This window comes from Fopius arisanus, unplaced genomic scaffold (genome assembly GCF_000806365.1).
Source record: "Fopius arisanus strain USDA-PBARC FA_bdor unplaced genomic scaffold, ASM80636v1 scaffold00054, whole genome shotgun sequence".
Classification (NCBI taxonomy): domain Eukaryota; kingdom Metazoa; phylum Arthropoda; class Insecta; order Hymenoptera; family Braconidae; genus Fopius; species Fopius arisanus.
Genome location: NW_011887793.1, coordinates 478,171 through 497,863, shown reverse-complemented (window position 1 = coordinate 497,863; position 19,693 = coordinate 478,171). Strand labels below are relative to the sequence as shown.

The 19,693-nt window shown below is 38.2% G+C and overlaps 1 protein-coding gene across 3 annotated transcripts in view; it reads right to left on the bottom strand.

The window, feature by feature from the left end:
* Nucleotides 1–19,693, bottom strand: part of hth (homothorax) — a 320,736-nt gene that overhangs the window by 273,727 nt on the left and 27,316 nt on the right. For all 3 annotated transcript variants that reach the window (XM_011307472.1, XM_011307474.1, XM_011307473.1), the window contains exons 5-6: nt 19,059–19,109; nt 14,962–15,150 (exon numbers count right to left, since the gene is read on the bottom strand). In XM_011307472.1, coding sequence (XP_011305774.1) covers nt 14,962–15,150; nt 19,059–19,109 — 240 coding nt within the window. The remainder of the gene's footprint in view (nt 1–14,961; nt 15,151–19,058; nt 19,110–19,693) is intronic.

The window sequence follows — 19,693 nt, the reverse complement described above, 5'->3', positions numbered from 1 at the left end:
GCAGATTCAACAAATTTTCACTGTAGCGGAAAGCGAAAAGACCCATTGAAAAGCTCCGGAAATTCTACCTCGAAATTCATAATATGACAACTGCATGAAATAATCAATTCTCCAATGAATGATTAATTAATTAAACTCCAAAGTCACAGACATTTCTATAAGATTTTCTATAAATGAGTTCCCTTTTTATTATTATAAAAACATTATAGGGTCGAAGAGAGTTTAACGTGTTTTTGAGACCGGAAAGTTTGGGAGTTGATAAACTACTTGTAAATTTTGAAAAATAATTTTTTTTTCAAGTTGAATATTCTCAACCCTCAAAACCACGTTTGCCGCGCTACACCGAATGACGATGACTTTACGATGGTCGATGCTCGTAGCTTTGATTTACGAGCCACCTAACCTTAACCAAGTTACCCGGAATAGCCACTCTGCCACATTGTTGTGAATTCCCGTAACAACAAAGTTGAAAATTATCCCTCCACCGCAATTCAATATTTACGATAAAGCAAATCGTGATCTTCGTCTCACCCGTTAGATCCAACAAACTGAGGATGATGACACTCGTGGATATTTTTACGTCAAAGTGGAGCGACCGAAGATTCACTCGGCAGTGAAGTTTCATTTGTTGTCATTTCGCGAAACCAAAACCGTCAAAAAATCATCTTTAACAATTTTATGATTAAAAAATCGCATTCTAAAATTCACCACGAGACAACCTCTTTAAACTAATTACCTCGATCGTCAGTCGATCGTTACATGTGTGAATCTTCGCTATCCAGGTTATTCTTTTAACTGCGAACGAACTAATTAACCAAACATTAACAATCTGTCTTTGTAATAGATAATTTATCTAATTTTAATGATGAAAGTTTCAAACTTTTTCCACCAGTTTTCTTCATTTAGAAAAAGGCAAAAGTTTATGAAGAATAGGAATCCGCTATTATCGACTATTTGAGATTAAGTCTGATTATTTAAAAGATGATCAGGCCGGCAACCTATCAATGCCCCGGGAAAATTCCGAAGAATTGGCAATAAAAAAGAAATCTCCGCGATTTCATCGTCAGCTGAAAGTCTCAACCCTACAACCGAAATTCCGTTGAGTTATAAATAAATCCAATAGCCTCCTCTCCGAATATACACTTCTATAGATGCACACATTTGCTCTCACCTTATAAACATGCACACACACTTGCAAACAATTTATGCCCCCTTGGTATCGCGCGTGCGCCAACAAACCGCATACCCAAGTCGTCAAGATGGTCTAGATGTTGTTTTGTAGACGACGCCGGAATAGATATTGGGGATGGGTAAGGGAGACAGGGAAGTGTCACTATTTCTGACGAGTGAGAATCATTTCGCGAAGTGAAGATGAGACGAATGACGCATTTCAAGAAATTCTCCAGGAAGCTTCATTTCCAGAGTGAGTGAGGGTCCCCAAAACTCAATGAAAGAAGCTGCACAAAAAAATCGAAATGGAAATCTGTTGTTGAGATATTTTAAGAGATATTGCAGATGTAGAAATTTCTCCGGCTTTCAAGCAAAAGACTCTCCCACGGCAGGCAAAGAGCCCCAGATCGTTTTTGGAGAGGCCAAAAAATGAACAGAATCAATTTGCCTCGTCATAGACATCATCACAATCCCCAATTTCAAGGACGTCCTGAAGATTGACGATAAGAACTTGGTACTTGAGGGAAGTGCCTATCAACTGGGTCAACCATCCCCTTTCAACTTGGAATGACGAACTCTGACTGTATGAAAGTTTATATTACTGCTTATCTGCCAATCTCGTGAGACTTCTGGTAACAAAGTTGACTACCTTTTCAACTTCAGCTCCAAAAACTAGAACGAGATGGTATGATGATTCCAACTAGTCGTTGATAATTTTCACCGCCTGCTAGCAACAAACATTTGCCAGGTGTTCGTAAACCGAGATTAGAGGATGATACACATTGATTGAGTTGGATTTAAATCGCTGGTCAAAGACTGTTCGACTCAATTAGATAAAAAGATATAGCAGGAATAAATTCTTATCGAGAATCTGTCCGAAAAGATCATCACACTGTGATAATGACTTAAGTGCTTTCACCCAGAACTTTTCACTCACTCGAAAAATCACTGCCTAAAGAATCAGTCCGGTCCCAGGCAAATGTTAATCTCAAAGAATGCCACATGGGAATGTATTTCTCTTCGTTTTGCAGTGTTGATGATAGCATCTTCCTCTCCTCGAATTAGAGACAGCCAGGAGAAGGAGAAAAGGACAACTAGTGAGAAACAGCGACAATGTTGAGGCCTCATACTAAAGAGGAAGGGGGAAGACCCAGTGAAGAAAAAGATCCTGGGACCCATTGTCGTGAAAGATAAGCCGTCTCAGACGTTAGGGACCTTCGACGCCTTCTCGTTCCCCCGTCGACGACAACCCGACCACCCAAGTGCCACGCACTCTGAAAAGCAGATGCTTTCCTCACCCATCGATGAATGACAAATCAAAGCTACGTAAACGTGAACTATCCCGTGATCTCTTCTTTGCATTTCAGCGATGCAATAGGAATCATCGTGTGAGGGTATTCGTCTTGCTTGTACTCATCGAGTCCATCCACGAGTACGAGATTCATCTGATGACGGAGATAATCACTCGGCGTGGAACGTGCTCGGGAAGTTCTTCTCGTTCATTCGTGCACTGACTAATTGACCAAGTGCGATTGGGATTTCAATTCATCGGTGACCTGGACGATTTTATCCCGATTAGATTAACACATGCATCCATCAAGAATTATTGGAGTAAGATTTTTTCTGTTGATGGAAGAAATATATATGCTAATAATTATATGACACATATATGTGAGATTTTGCCTTTTTCGAATATATATTTTTTTCATGTGTGGTTGACTAAGAGGTTGCACCTTCAATTTCAGGAACAACTCCAACAATCATTTAGTTAACGTTAGAACTAAAATGAAGAGGTACATCGGTACATATGATGTGTCATATAATCACCTGAACTTGAACGATAACCCGACGAATAATCGTTATATCGGTATAAATTGAATGCTGAAATAATGTGGGAAAGCCCTCGGAGGGTCTAGAACCTTCTGAACGAAGATCGATAGACAGGCATCAGTTACTCGGACATTTCCAAAACACCCTCATTAAAAAAAAAGAGTTATCTACCCGAGAATAAAATCAGTGACAACGCATGTGGATGCTATTCGTTCTGTTGAGAGACTACAAGACAGAGAGACGCAGGGGCCAACAGAGCAGTATTTAACACCTCGCCAAGAGGTACGTGTTCAAGACGCGCGAGATATGTTGTTAGGACCGAGAGAAGAACACGAGGTGATCGATCACGTATTTTTGTTTCATTTATTTTTACCTGTCTTTGACGCTTGAGAGTTGGGTGAGTTGGGATTCGTCCGGACATCTAGACCTGAATTATCTGGTTTTTCGTACGGGATGATGGGATTCGTTGATGAGAATCAGCTGCTCTTGGCTGAATCTCCTTGGAATTGCGGAGGGGAGAGGATATTTGCTATTTTGCATTTCACATTTTCGCGAGGGTTGGAGTACCTAGTATGGAGGAGACTAATCCTCTAATAGGATTTATAGGCGCAAGCTCGATTACCTTCAGTCAAGGATACCCAATTGCACTGGGTAGGGACTAATTTTGACGACCCTTATCAGAACCTGTTTATTACAGGTTAATATCGCGGAGAGGGTGTCTCACGTGGGATAATGAGGTAGAATTAATACTTCAGAGGACGAGCCCTTGTTTTTTCTTTACACGAGAAAAGAGCGCGTCTTTTTCACGCGAAAATTCATGTAACTTTCACGTACATACTGGACCAATTGTCAATTGAAAAATATACCATTGATTAAATATATCACTCTAAAAATAAATTACTCCTGGGCTGTGAGTGTGTGAAGAAATTGCTTTTGAAAAATATAAATTTTACTTTTCAGAAGTATTTTTATAACTTGTCAGTCAGATAAAATACTTTTGAAAATTAATGCATTTTTAGAGCAATAGGTTTTTAATGGTATAATGATAATGAGGAAAAGGCGGTGGTGAGTAGAAAAAATGATGAAAAATGAGAGAATTTTTCGAGGTAAATAGGAGTGTAGTGACTGTCATCCACCTCGACATTCCAACCAAGTTCTTTGTTCCTCCTGTTTCTTTCACTCTGGCTTGTTCCCTCAAGGAGATAGGTACAACCGAGGGACTGTCGTCTTCTTTCTCCTCCAAGGGGGATCGATTTCTCTTATTTGGTGACCAATCGTACCGACGCACTTGCCGAGGAGAAAGAGGAAGGAGTATGGAAAAGGTTTTCGCCCATATTCTCTTTCCTTATTTCTCAGTCTCTTCGTCTCATCTCTCGTCCATTCTCATTTGCTGCGTTCCGTCTTGCTTGGCTTTTGCCTTTCATGCTAGCCGGCCCGTTAATCCTCCAACAGATCCCACCAGGATCCCACGGAGATGCAACCGAGAATTTGCATACAAGATCTTCGAGTATCTCTTTCTTCGTTACTTCCATGGGCTTTTCGGTGATTGGACCTTTTTTTTGGCTGGACCAGACAGTTCAGAACCCCCAGCATTTTTTTTTCCAATTTTTTTTCTCAGTCGAAAGGACTGAAAAAAATGCAGTGTCGTAAAATGAGACGGGGGTCGATGTTGCGAGGGAATAAATAAGATTCTTGAATTGTGGGAAGTGATTTAAGGGACAAAACCGATTTTTAAATGGATCACCGCACGGAGAGAATTGAATAGTAAAAATTGTCGTCACTAGAGGAGAAGATGACAACATGGTAACATGGGGAAAGGATTTTTAACGCAAATTTAATTGTCATTCTTTCTATGTCGCCAAGAAAATAATGGCAGAAAATTCCAATTTGGTTGAAATTTCAAGTAAAAGGATTCGATTTTCAACAATATGATATTTCTGCAGTGTTTTTTATTGACGAGTCGATTAATTTTGTGAATATGAAGACTAACTAAATATTAAAAGCCGTGAAAATGTAGAAAAATCAGACAATAATTTCCTGGAATTTTCAATCTACTGAAAATTAAATTGTATTTAATAGTGAATTTTCCATTACGATTTAAAATGAAAAATCTAATTCGTTTCTTAAATTTTGGTTTTTAATTGAAATGGAATGAAACGTACTTATCTGAAAATGCAGATGACTTTGTAATGGAAATTACAAAAAATTTCTAACAGTGAAAAATGTTGCAGAAGCAAATAGTTACTACGTGTCACATAATAATAATTACCATATCAACATAAATCTTTAGCGACACGATATTCATACTATTTAATTATCGTCAGTGCGAGAGAACTGCGCGGTAAAATGCAGATGAAATTCTGGAAGAGGGAACCATCAGAAAAATGAGAAGAGCGAAAATTTGTAAAATTTGGTTGAAATCCGAAGGGCATTATTACCCAGTGCCTTTAATCCCCCTAGAGTCCCGAGTTTTGTTTCTATCCGATATAACCTCCCTAATGCCACCGAAAGAACGTCAGAGGGGTCGTAATTTTGCCCCCTCTCCCTTGATCGCCCCCTTCACATACCGTAAAGTTAATCCACACCATATACGCCGACGATTACCGTTAATTATATTTTCCTAGTGCGTTGACGCGCATCGTATTTATCCCAAGTGCGGGATGAGAATTGTGTCCCCACCCCAAACTATAGTGCGTGTGGATTTAGCGTGCTCGTGTGTTTTCCGAGTCAGATTGGAGACGAGCGTGGGAAGGGGGATGAAGAAAAAATGTGGAAGCCACCCCTCGGTACCAACGGCGTTAATACAGCCGCCTGTGCTGGTACAGAGGGTGAAGGGGCAGGATTAAATTGGCACTAATTACCAGCAAAACACCCTCTACGCCACCCTCCATCTTTTTTTTTTCTTTTTCTCTTTCTCGAGTGCGAATGGATCGCGAGGGAGGAAAAATACTTTCTGGCTTCCTTCGATTATAATTTCACCCTCGTGAGATTGCGTTATGAAAATACGAGCATTTGTTTCTCTTTGTTTCTGTCTCGACAAAAAAATTCATATACAATCATTAATTAGTAATTGTTAATTCTCCATTATTATCCATGATCATTAATGTTTTTACTATTTGCGATATTTGAAGATCTAATTGTTGGAGTTTTAATGAAGTTTTGGAAATATAGAGGGAAAATTTGGTATGTGATGTAATGGAAGTAACAGTTGAAAAAATACTCTTCGCCTATTCCAGCTGACATGAAGCCGGAATTACGGGAGAGTAGTTTTCACCTCTTTCGTACTATTTCATTATCCTAAACGGCTCGTTTTCGTTGATTATAGGAAGGTGTACAGAATGCAGCGGTTTATGGGAAACTTTAAAGGGTTTTCGTGGTGAGAGGAAGAATGCAGATGGTGGTAACACACGCTACAGCACGCGACGATCTGTGGTTTTCGCTCGGCGGTGCAAAATTCGGTTTGTGAGGTGTGAATTGAGGGGCATCAAGAACGTAATCCAGGGTGTCAGATGGCTTTTTTTTATTTATACGGAATTGTTGTTATTAGGGGAGACCGATAATTTGCAGACACGAGGAGAGGATGGAACCTGTTGTGTGCAAACTGGGGTAGTGGAATTATTTGTGAGACATACGAGCCATCGGCATATTCCAAGGACAGACTTACAGGGTTGCTAATTTTACACTTGGTTAGTGTTGATAATAATTTTCCTATGAATGTTGCAAAGAAAAACAGAATTTTAGCATAAAATTTCTTACTGATATTTTCGAATTTTGAAAATTCTCACAATCGTTTTATTATTTACTGTTCATCTCTCGGCATTATCATAACACGCAGTTAGTCTAATAGTTGGACAATAATTAAATTTGATGAACAATACTATTTACTATGGATTTGCAATGCCATAATCATCCAATTAAGAAGGAAAGAAATTGAAGAATATTTGTTGCTAAGAATATTATTGTAAAAAATCATTCGCTTTGGCCTCTGGGATCGAATTGAGCGCAAAATTTACGGACGAATAAATAAAAAATAATTACCACTTGAAAAAAAAAGAAGTGAAATATTGTGTAACTATTAATTCGCAAGAGAAGTGTTACCACGCAAAATGAGTTGAAAATTATTGAGCGATACTGCCGTTAGTTTCCATGAATTATAAAATATTGATATCTTTTTCATGAATGTCCAAGGAGGCAACACGTCATAAGACATTATTAGCCTGTTTATATATGCACAATAAACTAAAATCCATGTGTGAAGTATCTTTGAATGTGTGGGTAATGTTGTCGGGTTATTGTATACACAAATGGGCGGTCTTGCAAGTGGCAAGGAATAAACCGCCAGTCTCCAATTGGCCGAGGGAGTCGTTACACTTATCGCGTTACCGAGGTGAACGATGTGTGCAAATTCAAGACGCCTTGGTGAGGGGGACAACAAAGCGAGACGAAAAAATAGTGGAGGAGGTAAAATGTGTACGTGACAGTGGGTGTGAGAAAATATCGCGGGACAAGGTGTGTGGGGGGTTATTATCGTTTTCGTGAGGGAAAATCGCTAGAAGGAGTCACGTGAGGATTCCAGAAAATCATGAAAAAAAAAGAAAAATTCAATTCGAAAATATGAAAATATTAATACAGGTGAAATTTTTGGGGGTTTGAATTAAAAAGATATACAACTAAAATTGTGTCAGTGGAAGTATTCGATTCGTCAAATCTGAAATTTTCGATTTTTTATAAGAATTATCAATTCTGGCTTCACAAGAAGAAAAAAAAATAACGAAATATGTGGCAAAATTTTGGTTTGCAAAAAATTACGGAACTTGAATTTTTGTGTTACTATCACATAATTATTCTGTAACGTCAAGTAAAAATTATGTCAATGTAAATTAAAAAATCGGGAGAGTTTCGTAATTTTTGCTCCACGTTTCCGGAACTGTCACGTAATTTTTCGTAATTTTTCGTAATTTTTTTTTCTGAATGGAGGAATGGAATTTTACCATGAGTATGTGATTTTTGATTAATAATTTTCCGACAGTAATTCCAAAAATAATTAGAGCAATCCACCGAAACAGTCGCAAAGTTATAACAATTTGCGCTCCCTCAATTTGTCATTCAATTTGAAAAATAAAAAAATATGATTTTTGATTTTAAATGATAATAAAATCTTCACTAAATAGAAAATTCAGTACATTATTGCCTGAATGTTGAACATTTTCGCGAGTTTACAGTGCCATATATATTTCATGCCACTTTGCGGTGGTTAACGATGCCACATTGTTTTCCTTGCAATTTCAAGTATAACTTTGCAACATTGCAGGTATCGCAGTAGGTGATCATCCTCAAGGTCATCCAAGAGCAATACTCGCCGTTGTGCGTTAGTGAGGAATTTATTTGGAAAAATAGCGAAGATCAATGCAGTCGATAGCGGTAAATATCACGTCTACATTGTATCAAAGACCAGTATAATACACTCGGCGGGTATGATTTATTATGCTGTCAGTATGTCGTTCACAATGACCGCCTCCTCGATTCCCTACTGACAGAGCGATTATCGTCAAGTCCGATCTCGACTAATCATCGTTAGCATGAATAACGACAATAATCCCCTCAAAGAAGTAACTTTTTTTCCAAATAGACAGGACTGAGACGCGAGTTGGTGTGAAGGATTCTCAATCAGTCGGTCCATGAATTCAAATACATATGGCGACCACTCCGCATATAAGGGGTTATGTACCTGATTTACACGTGGGTGTTCAACGAAACATTGAAAGCTACACGTGGCGGGAAGACGCATTCTCGAGACGATGTGCCACCATGTCTTGGACATTAACTAAAAATACATGCGACATCGTGTCGAGAACGTCGGCGCCGAGATATTACTCCATTTTTTTTTTCTTTTGTTTTTGGGTATGTCTGTCACCAGAAGGGGCATATAAATTGAGAAATATACGAGGTTAACTTTTACTTTTCTTTTTTCCCTAACTTGTAAGGTTTATCTCTGCAATTATTATTTTAAGATTGATTGTTGTATCATTTTAGGGGAGCTCTAACAATTTTACCCATTCTGACATTTATACTTATTAAAATCATTCGACTTTTCAATTATAATAGTTCGAATTTTATTCCAAATTAAAATCCTCTGTTGTTCATGTTAAATGATAATTGATTTTATGGTGAAAAATTGGTTTTTTTATATCTTCATGGGTTCTCAGTGTTATATGAACTTAAAAATTGAAAATTACTGGAATATTAAATAAAAATAACTCATACGTTAATGAAAAATTATAGAGAAATCTCATGCCACTTCGTTGTTCTTAAAAGTTTCGAGTTTTTTCACTTGAAATTTCAACTACAATTTTTAAAATTATCATTTCTCTGTCAATATTCATTGAAACTCAAAAACAAAGCAACCATTGAACATTGAATATACGGAGATAATTCTTGGATTGGAAAAAATGGAAGAATAGAAGATTTCCATTGTAAAAGCTCTTCCGGAAAAATTTATGAAGACATCACGTTACCCCTTTGGACATACGATGAATCATATATGTATAGTGTCTTGCAATAGGAGGAAAAAAAACCGATATGAGAGATAGTATTCTTTACACCTGCACCATGATCATATTTACTACAAAAAAAAATCATTACAACAGATATGAGTGCATGAGCAACAGCTGTCTCTCTCGGAGAAATGATGACATTCATTGAGAAATTAAGATAATTTCTTCGAAGAAATGTTCAAGAGGGTGAAATAAGAATTGGGGAGAATGAGAAAAACCCCCCAAACTCACCAAGAGGGGTATAATACCCACGGTTGGAAAGTGGCCCCGTTACAAGTTTTACTGCAGTTTTGCGGCTCGAAACAGCGAGCGCGTAACGGGTAGCAATTGAATTTAAATATTCAATTATGCGATGTGTAAATGAAATAGAAGTCCTATGCAAATGTCTACATGCTAAGGGTTGTTGCAAATATAAAGGGTTAAATATTTATTAGACGAGGGTTAACCGAGATTTATGGGCGGACCTCGGCGGCTCTATGCCAAACCGGGCGACGCTTATACTCCACGAAATGAGGGAAAAGAAGTGTATAGGGGGTTGCTACCTGGGCAAATCGCTGAGGGGTGGAAGTAAAATTGTCGGGGTGGCCAATGTCGATTTCGAGGAGGCGGCACTTTGCAAATATCGCTAAATTCTCGGGATTGTTGGAGCACCATGATTGCTATGACGAGACGATTCATTTTTCATTTCTTTAATTAGCGAATCCCTTAAATACTAAGTTGATAAATTTCTGACGTCTGAATTCAGTAAAATTCACATCAATATATTCGCCTTTCCATTTATCATTTTATACAGACACATGAAGACATTGGAGACATTGAAGAAAGTTATCCAATCAGTGAATTGTAAATGAAGAAATTTTTTTCACACGAGTGAATATCAGATGTCAAAAATTTCTCACGTCAGGAAGGAAGCCAATCATAATTTGAATAAAAAAAAAGTCATTAACTCAACAATGCTAACATTTATTCATAATGAAAATACGTTGATTGAGACAATAGTTCAAACAGTATCATTATCGGTAATATATTATCACTATAATGCTAGTCGTATACAATGTGCGGAGTGAGTTTATTTTCCATGTTTCCTCTCATAATTTGTTGTCATCCAAGTATCTTATTCAACTAAATAAGTTTACTGCCAAGTATATAACACCCATACATTTACAGTTCTCATCTGAAAAGATGAGTCTTCATATACACGTCTTCATTCATTATATATCAATCAACTTAACTCTCTTTCTCCTTCTCTATAATCTCTCAACTCGCGAATCCTGATAATTCACGATGTTCAACTCAAATTGAAATGTTTCTCGCCTTCCTATTACAAACGTTAACAAATTACAATGAGAAACAATACGAAACAAAATTGAAAAAAAAAAACGTAACTAGACGACATTCAACAAATGCTTATGCCCGAGAATTATTTGGGCGAGGTTTGAGTGAGGTTAATCCAAATGAAATAAAAAAAAAAAAATCTCTTAATTTTAGTTGTGAGCATTGAAAAAGTCTCTGTTAATATTTATATAATATATATATATATATATATTACAAGACAAAAAAATTCATATCACGGTAAGTCGGTTCCGTTGAACTGTCGATACACATTTTAGTCAATTTATGGTAATGATTATTTATGTTATTCATAAATGCATGGCTGAATATAATTATATCGACAGTGAGTGGGCGATTAGTGACACGACAATGCAACGGATAACGAAAACACTTGTATTTTTTTTCATTTTATTATTGTTTTAATGCCTAACTATTCGCGCGTGTATACGACTATTCTTTTTCGTCCTTAATTCTTAATTCCTCGCTCTTGATTTCCGACATATATCTTCATATTTTAATTAATTAAGTACACAGTCTTGGCGAACACGCCCACTGCAACCTATGGCACTAAGTATTCACGTTTTGCTGTCGCCGTGGGTTTTTCATTTTTTATTATTATTTTTTTTTTCATTTGTCATCTTCACTTGATGCGGTGTAACTGCTGCGTTCACAGCGATAAATTTCTCCAGGAAATAAAACAAAATTGTAGTTTCTAAATTTTTTTTTTAATGTAAATCTGCAAATTATACAAAATGAAATGAATGTATTTTCATCATGAAAAAAAAATGTTTATCAACAACAAGGTCTCCCGTTCCAAAACTTCTGAATATGTAATAATGAAATCCCTTTTTATCAATTATTTCTCAAGATGGCGAAGAAATCGTGCAATTTTCGATTTATAAATTCAATACTCCGATTCCTTGAGAAATACCGGAGGGAAAAACACTTATATACTCAGAGTTTGAAAACTTAAATTCCCTTGACTCTTAAATGGAATGATGAAATAATTTGGAAAATGATTTAAAATATAATTTTGATGACGAAAATGATGTATTCAGTCGAATTACAGCAGTTCACTTTTCAACGCCAGTTTCAAAGATTCTTCCTCAGATGTCTTCCGTCCATTCAGCTCTCCAAATTTCAAATCAACGAAAATTCTAAACCCAAACTCCTAAAAAACAAAACAAAACCGAGATAAATGATCTCGGCCCTAGGTTCGGCACTCGTAACTAGGGTTCTAGCCAGCAGGTGCTGAAATCCATCGTAACCAAAACACCGGTACTTGAACCCAAGCATCGACTCATAGAACTTTATTGAGAATATTAGATACCAATCCGATTGAGGAATGATCACGTCCAAATGATCACGAGTAAATCCTCAACCGAATGATGCATGCTGCTCCTGATGCCTTACCCGAATGTCCTGCACCCATCATCATAATCCCCAAATCATTCATATAAATATCGACAACATGCGGTAATAGATAAACCAAAACATGTCCACCAAGAAAATTTCTAATTCACTGATGTATGAAAAAAAAAAGATTTTAAAAAATGCAAATCTTTCACGTATCACCGGGAATTTACAACCGGACAGTATTCACTCCCGCGCGTATACCGAATGCATCTCCACATTTTGTATATTTGTACGTGCAATGTGGGGCTCGGTTGCGCGTTCAAAAAAACTTGGCCATAGAAAAAAAAAATAGATTTATAACGACACAGTTATTCACTTTAGGGTGCAGGACGCATATTCATGTGATATATTTTATTAAAAAAAAATGGCATTCCCCATTCACCATGGGCGAGGCACCAGACATATGCAGCATCACATTTGATAAATAATTCTCACTATTTATCCTCAAAATTGTTATTTATTATTTGAAATTCTACAAGTCAAGTAGATAGGGTCAAGTACGGGAATTAAGGGGGGGTGGACCTCGCGCGCCCTGCCGGCCAGGACTTGTACCTCACACAACTCCCTAGTTACGAGTACCGAGACCTAGTTCATGTAAACAACAAGCGCATTTTTTTTGTCTTTCCATAGCTTCTCATCCGAAGAGATCGCCTAGATTAATATGTCGACCCGATCGCGCACTTTCGATCGTCATCGCCTATTACTCGTCAATAAGATTTCATACGGTATAAAATATATTTACAAAAGAATCATAGCCAAACAGCTGAGAGTACACATTTCGTTCAAATTATGACTTTCCTTCCTTTCATTTTGATTAGTCTCAATGTTTATAGTTTTCACTGTTTATTCGCACTCACACACAGACTCATACTCTCTCAAATTCGCACCCTCACAACGCACTACGAATGGTAACACTAATCCTCGATAATTTAAAAACTATTCGACTTTTATCTCAGTAAAATTCCTTCGCTCATATCAATTTATTTATACTTCTTACTCAATAGTCTTCATTATACGCTTCTATTTCATGAATCTCTTTTAAAAATAGACACATATGTATTCTTTTACACGATCTTAACAACTATTACGTATATTTTCTGCATCACGATTCAGATGAATAAAATGAAATCGCCGATGTCATCGTGCTATTTTCAAATAATCTTGCCCCGATGGCAATCGAGCGATAAATCAGGGTCCAATACCGGAACTCTGGGCCCCTGATAATGAACCTTTTTACGTATACTGTGTCTATGTCACGAAGACAGGCAGATAATGCCCCCAATTACACTCTCAACTTTGAAAATTTCATCGAAATAAAAGATAAAATCGTCTCGCCGCTATTTTAAATTCAAATACTAAATTCGAGTCTAATTAACTCCCACGAATAATCAACAATCCTGCGAATCTAGTCATCACTTGAATAATTCAGAAACTCTATAAGTCAATATCGAATAAATTTTCATAAATCAATGTAAATATGATACCTTTAGATAAAGTGATTAGAATAATCCAAGAATTATCTAGTCGCTGGATCGTCGATCAAACAATCAAGTGCTCCCCCTAGAAAATTACTCCTCCCCTAACCTCATCCCAGCCTTCTGAATAATCTAAAATATGAAAAATTACAACCGATGACCCCCGCCCGAACGCCTCAACAGGACCCTCAAGGCCCGCGCACGACATCGAACCGCCCCAGTTCTACCGAATAACCAATTGACTTTGAAAAATTTTTTTTTTATTCCAAAAAGATATTAAGAGAAATGAAAAGATAATATGATGGAAGCAGGTGATGTGTCGTCTACAACAAAGGACAGATGCAAATAGCAGTGTCTCCAGAAGAATATGAATAATTTAATGAAGAACGTTTTTCAATAATTTGGCGGGAAAAACTACAAGTGCAAATCAACTCCTATCTTCGAGTTATTTCATCTCTCAAAGGGAAAATGTTGAAGAATCCTCAAGAAAGGTTGAAATAGCCTCAACTGGGGTTGATTTATTCTCCTCGTTGTTTGCGTATTGAGAAGATAATACAAAATGATAATGCACGAGACAGAGACAGGCAGAGTATACAAAGGAGGTTATGTAATTTGGATAACGTTTTGGATGGGTTGGAGGATTCTAAAGGACAGAAGCACATGTTGATGTTGAGTATCTCGAAATAACGACTCTAGAAGATATACAAATGTACAAAAGAAAAATAAAAAATAAAATTGAAAAAAAAAATTTGATAGAAGAAGAAGAAAAACCCGCATAATGAATTGAAATAATGATAAATCCAATAAATTGAACTAGATATGGAAATAATGTACAATTACGAGCACGGATAAACAGCTGAACTGATGCTGTGATAGGCGGCGAGGGCGGCGTGCGCGTGCGCGTGCGCAGGGGGCGCGGAGGCGGCGTGCGGCGATGTAGCCATTGCGGTGGCTGCCGCGGCTGCCATCATCATCTGTTGGTGCGTACGCTTTAGGGAGTTGGGAGTTGTGGCGGCGCTACTTGGGGTAGTGTTCGACTGCGGCGGGTGATTTTGGCTTTGGTTTTGGTTGTTCAGTTGCAGGGGGGTGGTACTGCCGATTGCATGGTGGTGGTGATTGTGATGGTGGTGGGGGGTTAACGCGTCGTGCGGATAGTAAGACGTTGACGATGGTGAGGTACTCACGACGTCCGGTGTACTCGCTCCATCTGTATGACTCGTACTGTCAGCTGTACTACGTGGTCCGCCATCGAGTCCATTGCCAAGATCTGGCGGTTTTGTGCTGTCACGATCGTCGATAACAAGGTCTATTGGCATTTTTCCCTTTAGGCAGCTGATGTACCGGTGGCAGAAGTTGTCGCACAATTCGTGAACCTGAAAACCAATTTATCTCATTTAGTGGAAATTCAAATGTCAATACAGCAACCGTAGTAGCTTATGATACGGGTATAAATTTTTGGTAGAGCGCAGGAGTTGTATCGAATTATCATTGTCATTGGTCATCAGGTTTGAGGGATAATGATGGGAGAGAGTGGCTTGCACTGGTTGAAACATCTGGATGACATTCTAATGTATCGGAGGACATCGAACAAGAGCCCGTGGAGTTTTCATCAGACAGGAGAATGGAGGCTTGAAGCCAGTGTCCGCAGCCGGCCAGAATGTTATGTATGCAAATGAACCATGACAAGCCTATAGTATAACCCATCTTCCTCATCTCTCTTACAGAACCCGCCCTTTCTCCCCACTCTTTGTCTTTTCTCAACCAGCGGCATTCGCCTTAGAAAAGTAAATCTATTATATAAGCAAAAAAATATTGGATGAAAAAATCGTTATCTTGTTATATGTAAATCGTTCTTGGTTCGAGAGACTACTTAGGATTATGATGCCGCTTTTGCAGCCTTGCATCTTCAATCTAGCATGATAGAATCCATTGCATCGTAACATACCATCCCTAGTGGAGGTTAGAAAGATCGCATTACCATAGGCCTCCTTATTAAACAAGTATTTATATGTAATAATCGGCCATTTTGCCCAGAAGGTGAAATAAAACGACTAATGGCAGTGAAACGTGTTTTGCTTCTTGTAGTCTTAGAACAATGCACGCGTTTATCATGAATTATAGCCAGACCGATGGAGTACCCCTTTTATTTATCGCCGAGTTCAACTTGACGATTCTCGTGATAGATGTCCATTGAAATTTAACGTTGTTCAAAAGACACTGGATTTCAAGTCTTAAATTATATCTTGGTGTCTCTTGATCTTTCTCATTCTCTCGACAATGCCTATACAGATGACTATAGGAATTGAAGCGGTAGGAGAGGAGGGACCGAAGGACATCGGCTATAATGCCAGACTGGTTAGAATTTGATCCACCGGGAGTCGAGTCCAACCGGCTGACAATGCTCAAGAAAAAAAAATAAGAAAAATAAGAGAGGACTGATCATCGATAGAAAGCAGACAACCACTCGTATCCATTCGGCTGTCTTCGGTGTTCTCTTAACTTGGATCATCCTAAACAACCTGTATGGTATGGATATCTTTACCATCTAACTTTAACCAAGACGCTAAAGGTTGTAACGTAATGCTCCGACATTATGATCTTGCCCTTGCGACACATGATCCTGTGAGTTATCCTTTGAACCGAATGAGAATAGTGAAACAGCGACTCCTGAATGATGCCAAGGACTTCTGACGACAGTCACACGATATTACAGCTTGAGTTTTGCATAAATTGAATAAGCTCGTTGTTTTTCATATTGCGTAAGGATAAAAGCATTAGGATATGAAGTGGATGATTAACCAGTGTGAATTAATTAAGATGAGTAACTCGATATACCCACGAGGATCGCTGTAATATCAAGTGTTCTGGAGTTGAAAACAATGCTGCAAGTTATTAGAAATGAGAAATGGCCAGATCAATCCGGCAATGAAGTTGAATTTATTTTTCCAACACTAGCATTCCAAAACCAGTTTTCCCTGTGTTCCCTTCGGTGTCGACTCTTTTCCCTTCAGACATTCCAGGAACATCGGCCCCTTTATTCAGGCCATGTCAAAATATTTTCCACGTCAATGAACAAGTATAAAAGATTCGTTTCAACAAATGAATGTAGAAAAAATACCTCGTGGAGGGGCTCTTTTCACTCGAATGCTGTCAAGAATCTATTGGCTGTTCTCCATGTTTCGTTGGGATGTTACCGAGTACATAACGCGCCATACATTTGAACTGTTAACCGCAAAAATTGCGATGGAAGACGCAGAACGAAGAACCGGTTTCCATCACGGAACTCCACCAAGGAGGAAGTAAAGTCAAGTCAATAGCTCCGGCTATTTCTTTATTTCACGTTTTCTGTCCTTCACCATGAGCATTCAACAACTCAGCGGTTGCAACGATCGTGAAAACAACTAGAGTGGCATTTTTACCATAACTCGGAGTAGAATGTAAAATACTATGCGCTGGAGAGGTGGTGACTAGGCGTTGGGAATGTCTCGGTAATCTGGAGTCACTGGCCACTGGGTGGGTTTGCAAAATAACCCAACCGGCCATCCAGGAACGTCGCTGGTGCGCATCGACAACCCAGCCGGCTCCCCCCATCGCTTGGTAAAACGTAATTATGCTAATATCCGATTGGCTTGAAAGAAAAAAGATAAAAGAGGATGGTGAAACATCGTGGGGCTATGGTGCAGCCGGATTGGTGAGGAAGAGTGGTATTTATGGAATCCCCCCTTTCCTCTACACCATCTTTTTGATCGCCACGCTGCTGCATTCCTCGAGGCCAACACTATTTTGGATTTCTTTGGGATCAAGGCACCACACTTTAGGAGACATGAAGGCTTCCATGCCATTGTGGAGATTTGCAGAAAGTTTTACCTTTGGAAATGAAAATGAAAACCGTGGAAAAATCAACCAGAGACATTTTCCAATATTGATATCTGCACTCTTGGATCAGAGATTTAAGAAACAATGCATAATACAAGTGCAACGTGCACCTCTTTAAGAAATTTAGTGAACAATTGCCTGTAAATTGGATTTAGATACAACAACAGTGCACAGTAGTATAATTAAGATCGTGTCGCGTTTCTCATTTAGTACGTGTAGAAATGTTAATATTCAATTTTCCAAAACAATAATTCTGGAAAAAGGGGAAAGTTCTAGCTAACCAAGGAAAAAAGAACGGACAACGTGGGAAAGTCTACAAAAGCTAAATGCATACATAAAACTTTGATCACCATTCCAATGTTTTATCCTGTTTTCTGGTTTTGCGAAATCACAAGATCATGAATTTTCAGAAGTGAATGTTTACCCTGAGATACGATGGGCGATGGTTTAGAAGCTGAATACTAGTGAAGGTGGAGATTTAGCCCCGGGTATCAGTTTATAAGATAATCACCATAAATGAGGAAAATTGGTATGAAATTGGCTTCGATAAACTGGGCTGGACTGGGTAGGTCGCTATCCTATTGGTGTAACAGCTATCCCTCCACCATTTTAGAAGTATTCGGACCATGAACAATTTCGATGGAAATGCGATGGATGTCCGATATTTTGTATGATAAAATATTGGGCTGGTGGATGAGGCTGAATAATATTATCCGATTGGTGCTCGGAGCGACAAGAAAATCTGAGAAAATCAATGATTTGACGGTATATTTTATCAATCTCATCGCGGATCCCACATCCGTTTGCAATGATTTCTAAAGATATAGCCGAAGAGTTAGAAAAACTAATAATAATTTCAAAGAAAGGCCCACCATTTTGAAGTTGTCTCTTTAAAATTCAAAGTTTTGTCAACACTTTTGTCGATCCATTTCACAATATTCCAACCTTTTTTCCCAAATGATCTATGAAATTCCGTTAATGTCTTCAGCCATTTGTCCAAAAAGAGTCGAATGACTCCATTTATACCAAGCACTTGGAAAAATCACAAGAAACTTTCACGATCGCTGACCATTGCATTTCTATACAAGAATAACCCAAAGGACATCATATGGACAGGTGTTGATAGCTCTCGATGATATCAACTAACCCCGAGGGTGATCAAATGAAATCAAATGCAGTCATGCACATCAAATGAGTAACAGCCTCTGCAAACGAAGATATTTATTTTCTTGGTTGAGGTCAGAGTGTACCGGGAAGAACCCCCGGGTGATTTATGATCGGACGAAAATTAACGAGCCACTTGAATTCTCTGAATGACCTTATCAAAATGACATTGTATCAATCTCGCCGATGTGATTGATTATGTAATATCAGTGGAGAATGAGATAATGAGAGAGATATTTACCTTTTCAAGCTCGAGGAGGTGAAACCGGAGGACCTGAATCGCTTGTACCATCTGTAACAAAGAATAAGCAATCATTCAATTAATGACTATATTAATATCAAGTTAATTAATATATGGCTGTGTTTATTGTTTTTAGCCATCATTTTATGGTAAGATTGGCTTTTTATCTTGAGAATATGACACTACAACTCCGATTTATTTCCTTTTTTCTTAGCGACGTTAATTGACTTCGCATCCGCGCCGGAAAGAACGAACGGAATGCCCCGATACGGTTCCTTGACTCCGGGCTACGTTCTCCGTCAAACCCAACGAACAGAAATGAGAACAAGAACAAAGACACCGGCCTTTTGAGAATACCCCAGTGTGTTATGTGGTTCGCCTATCGTTTCGCTGTGGAATTGTTGGAATAATTTTTACGATGTACCATGGGAATTCCGATATGAAAAATCAGAATAGAGAGAAAGAGAAAAAAATAGAGGATGTGCCCGCATGGAAAACGGTATATTCCCGCCAAAAATGCAATATATCAGATATACGCGGAATATATGTGAGTACATATATATATATATTGTCCACATATATTCGACGTATATCTTACATACACATGAAATATATTTGGGGCCAAAAATGTAATA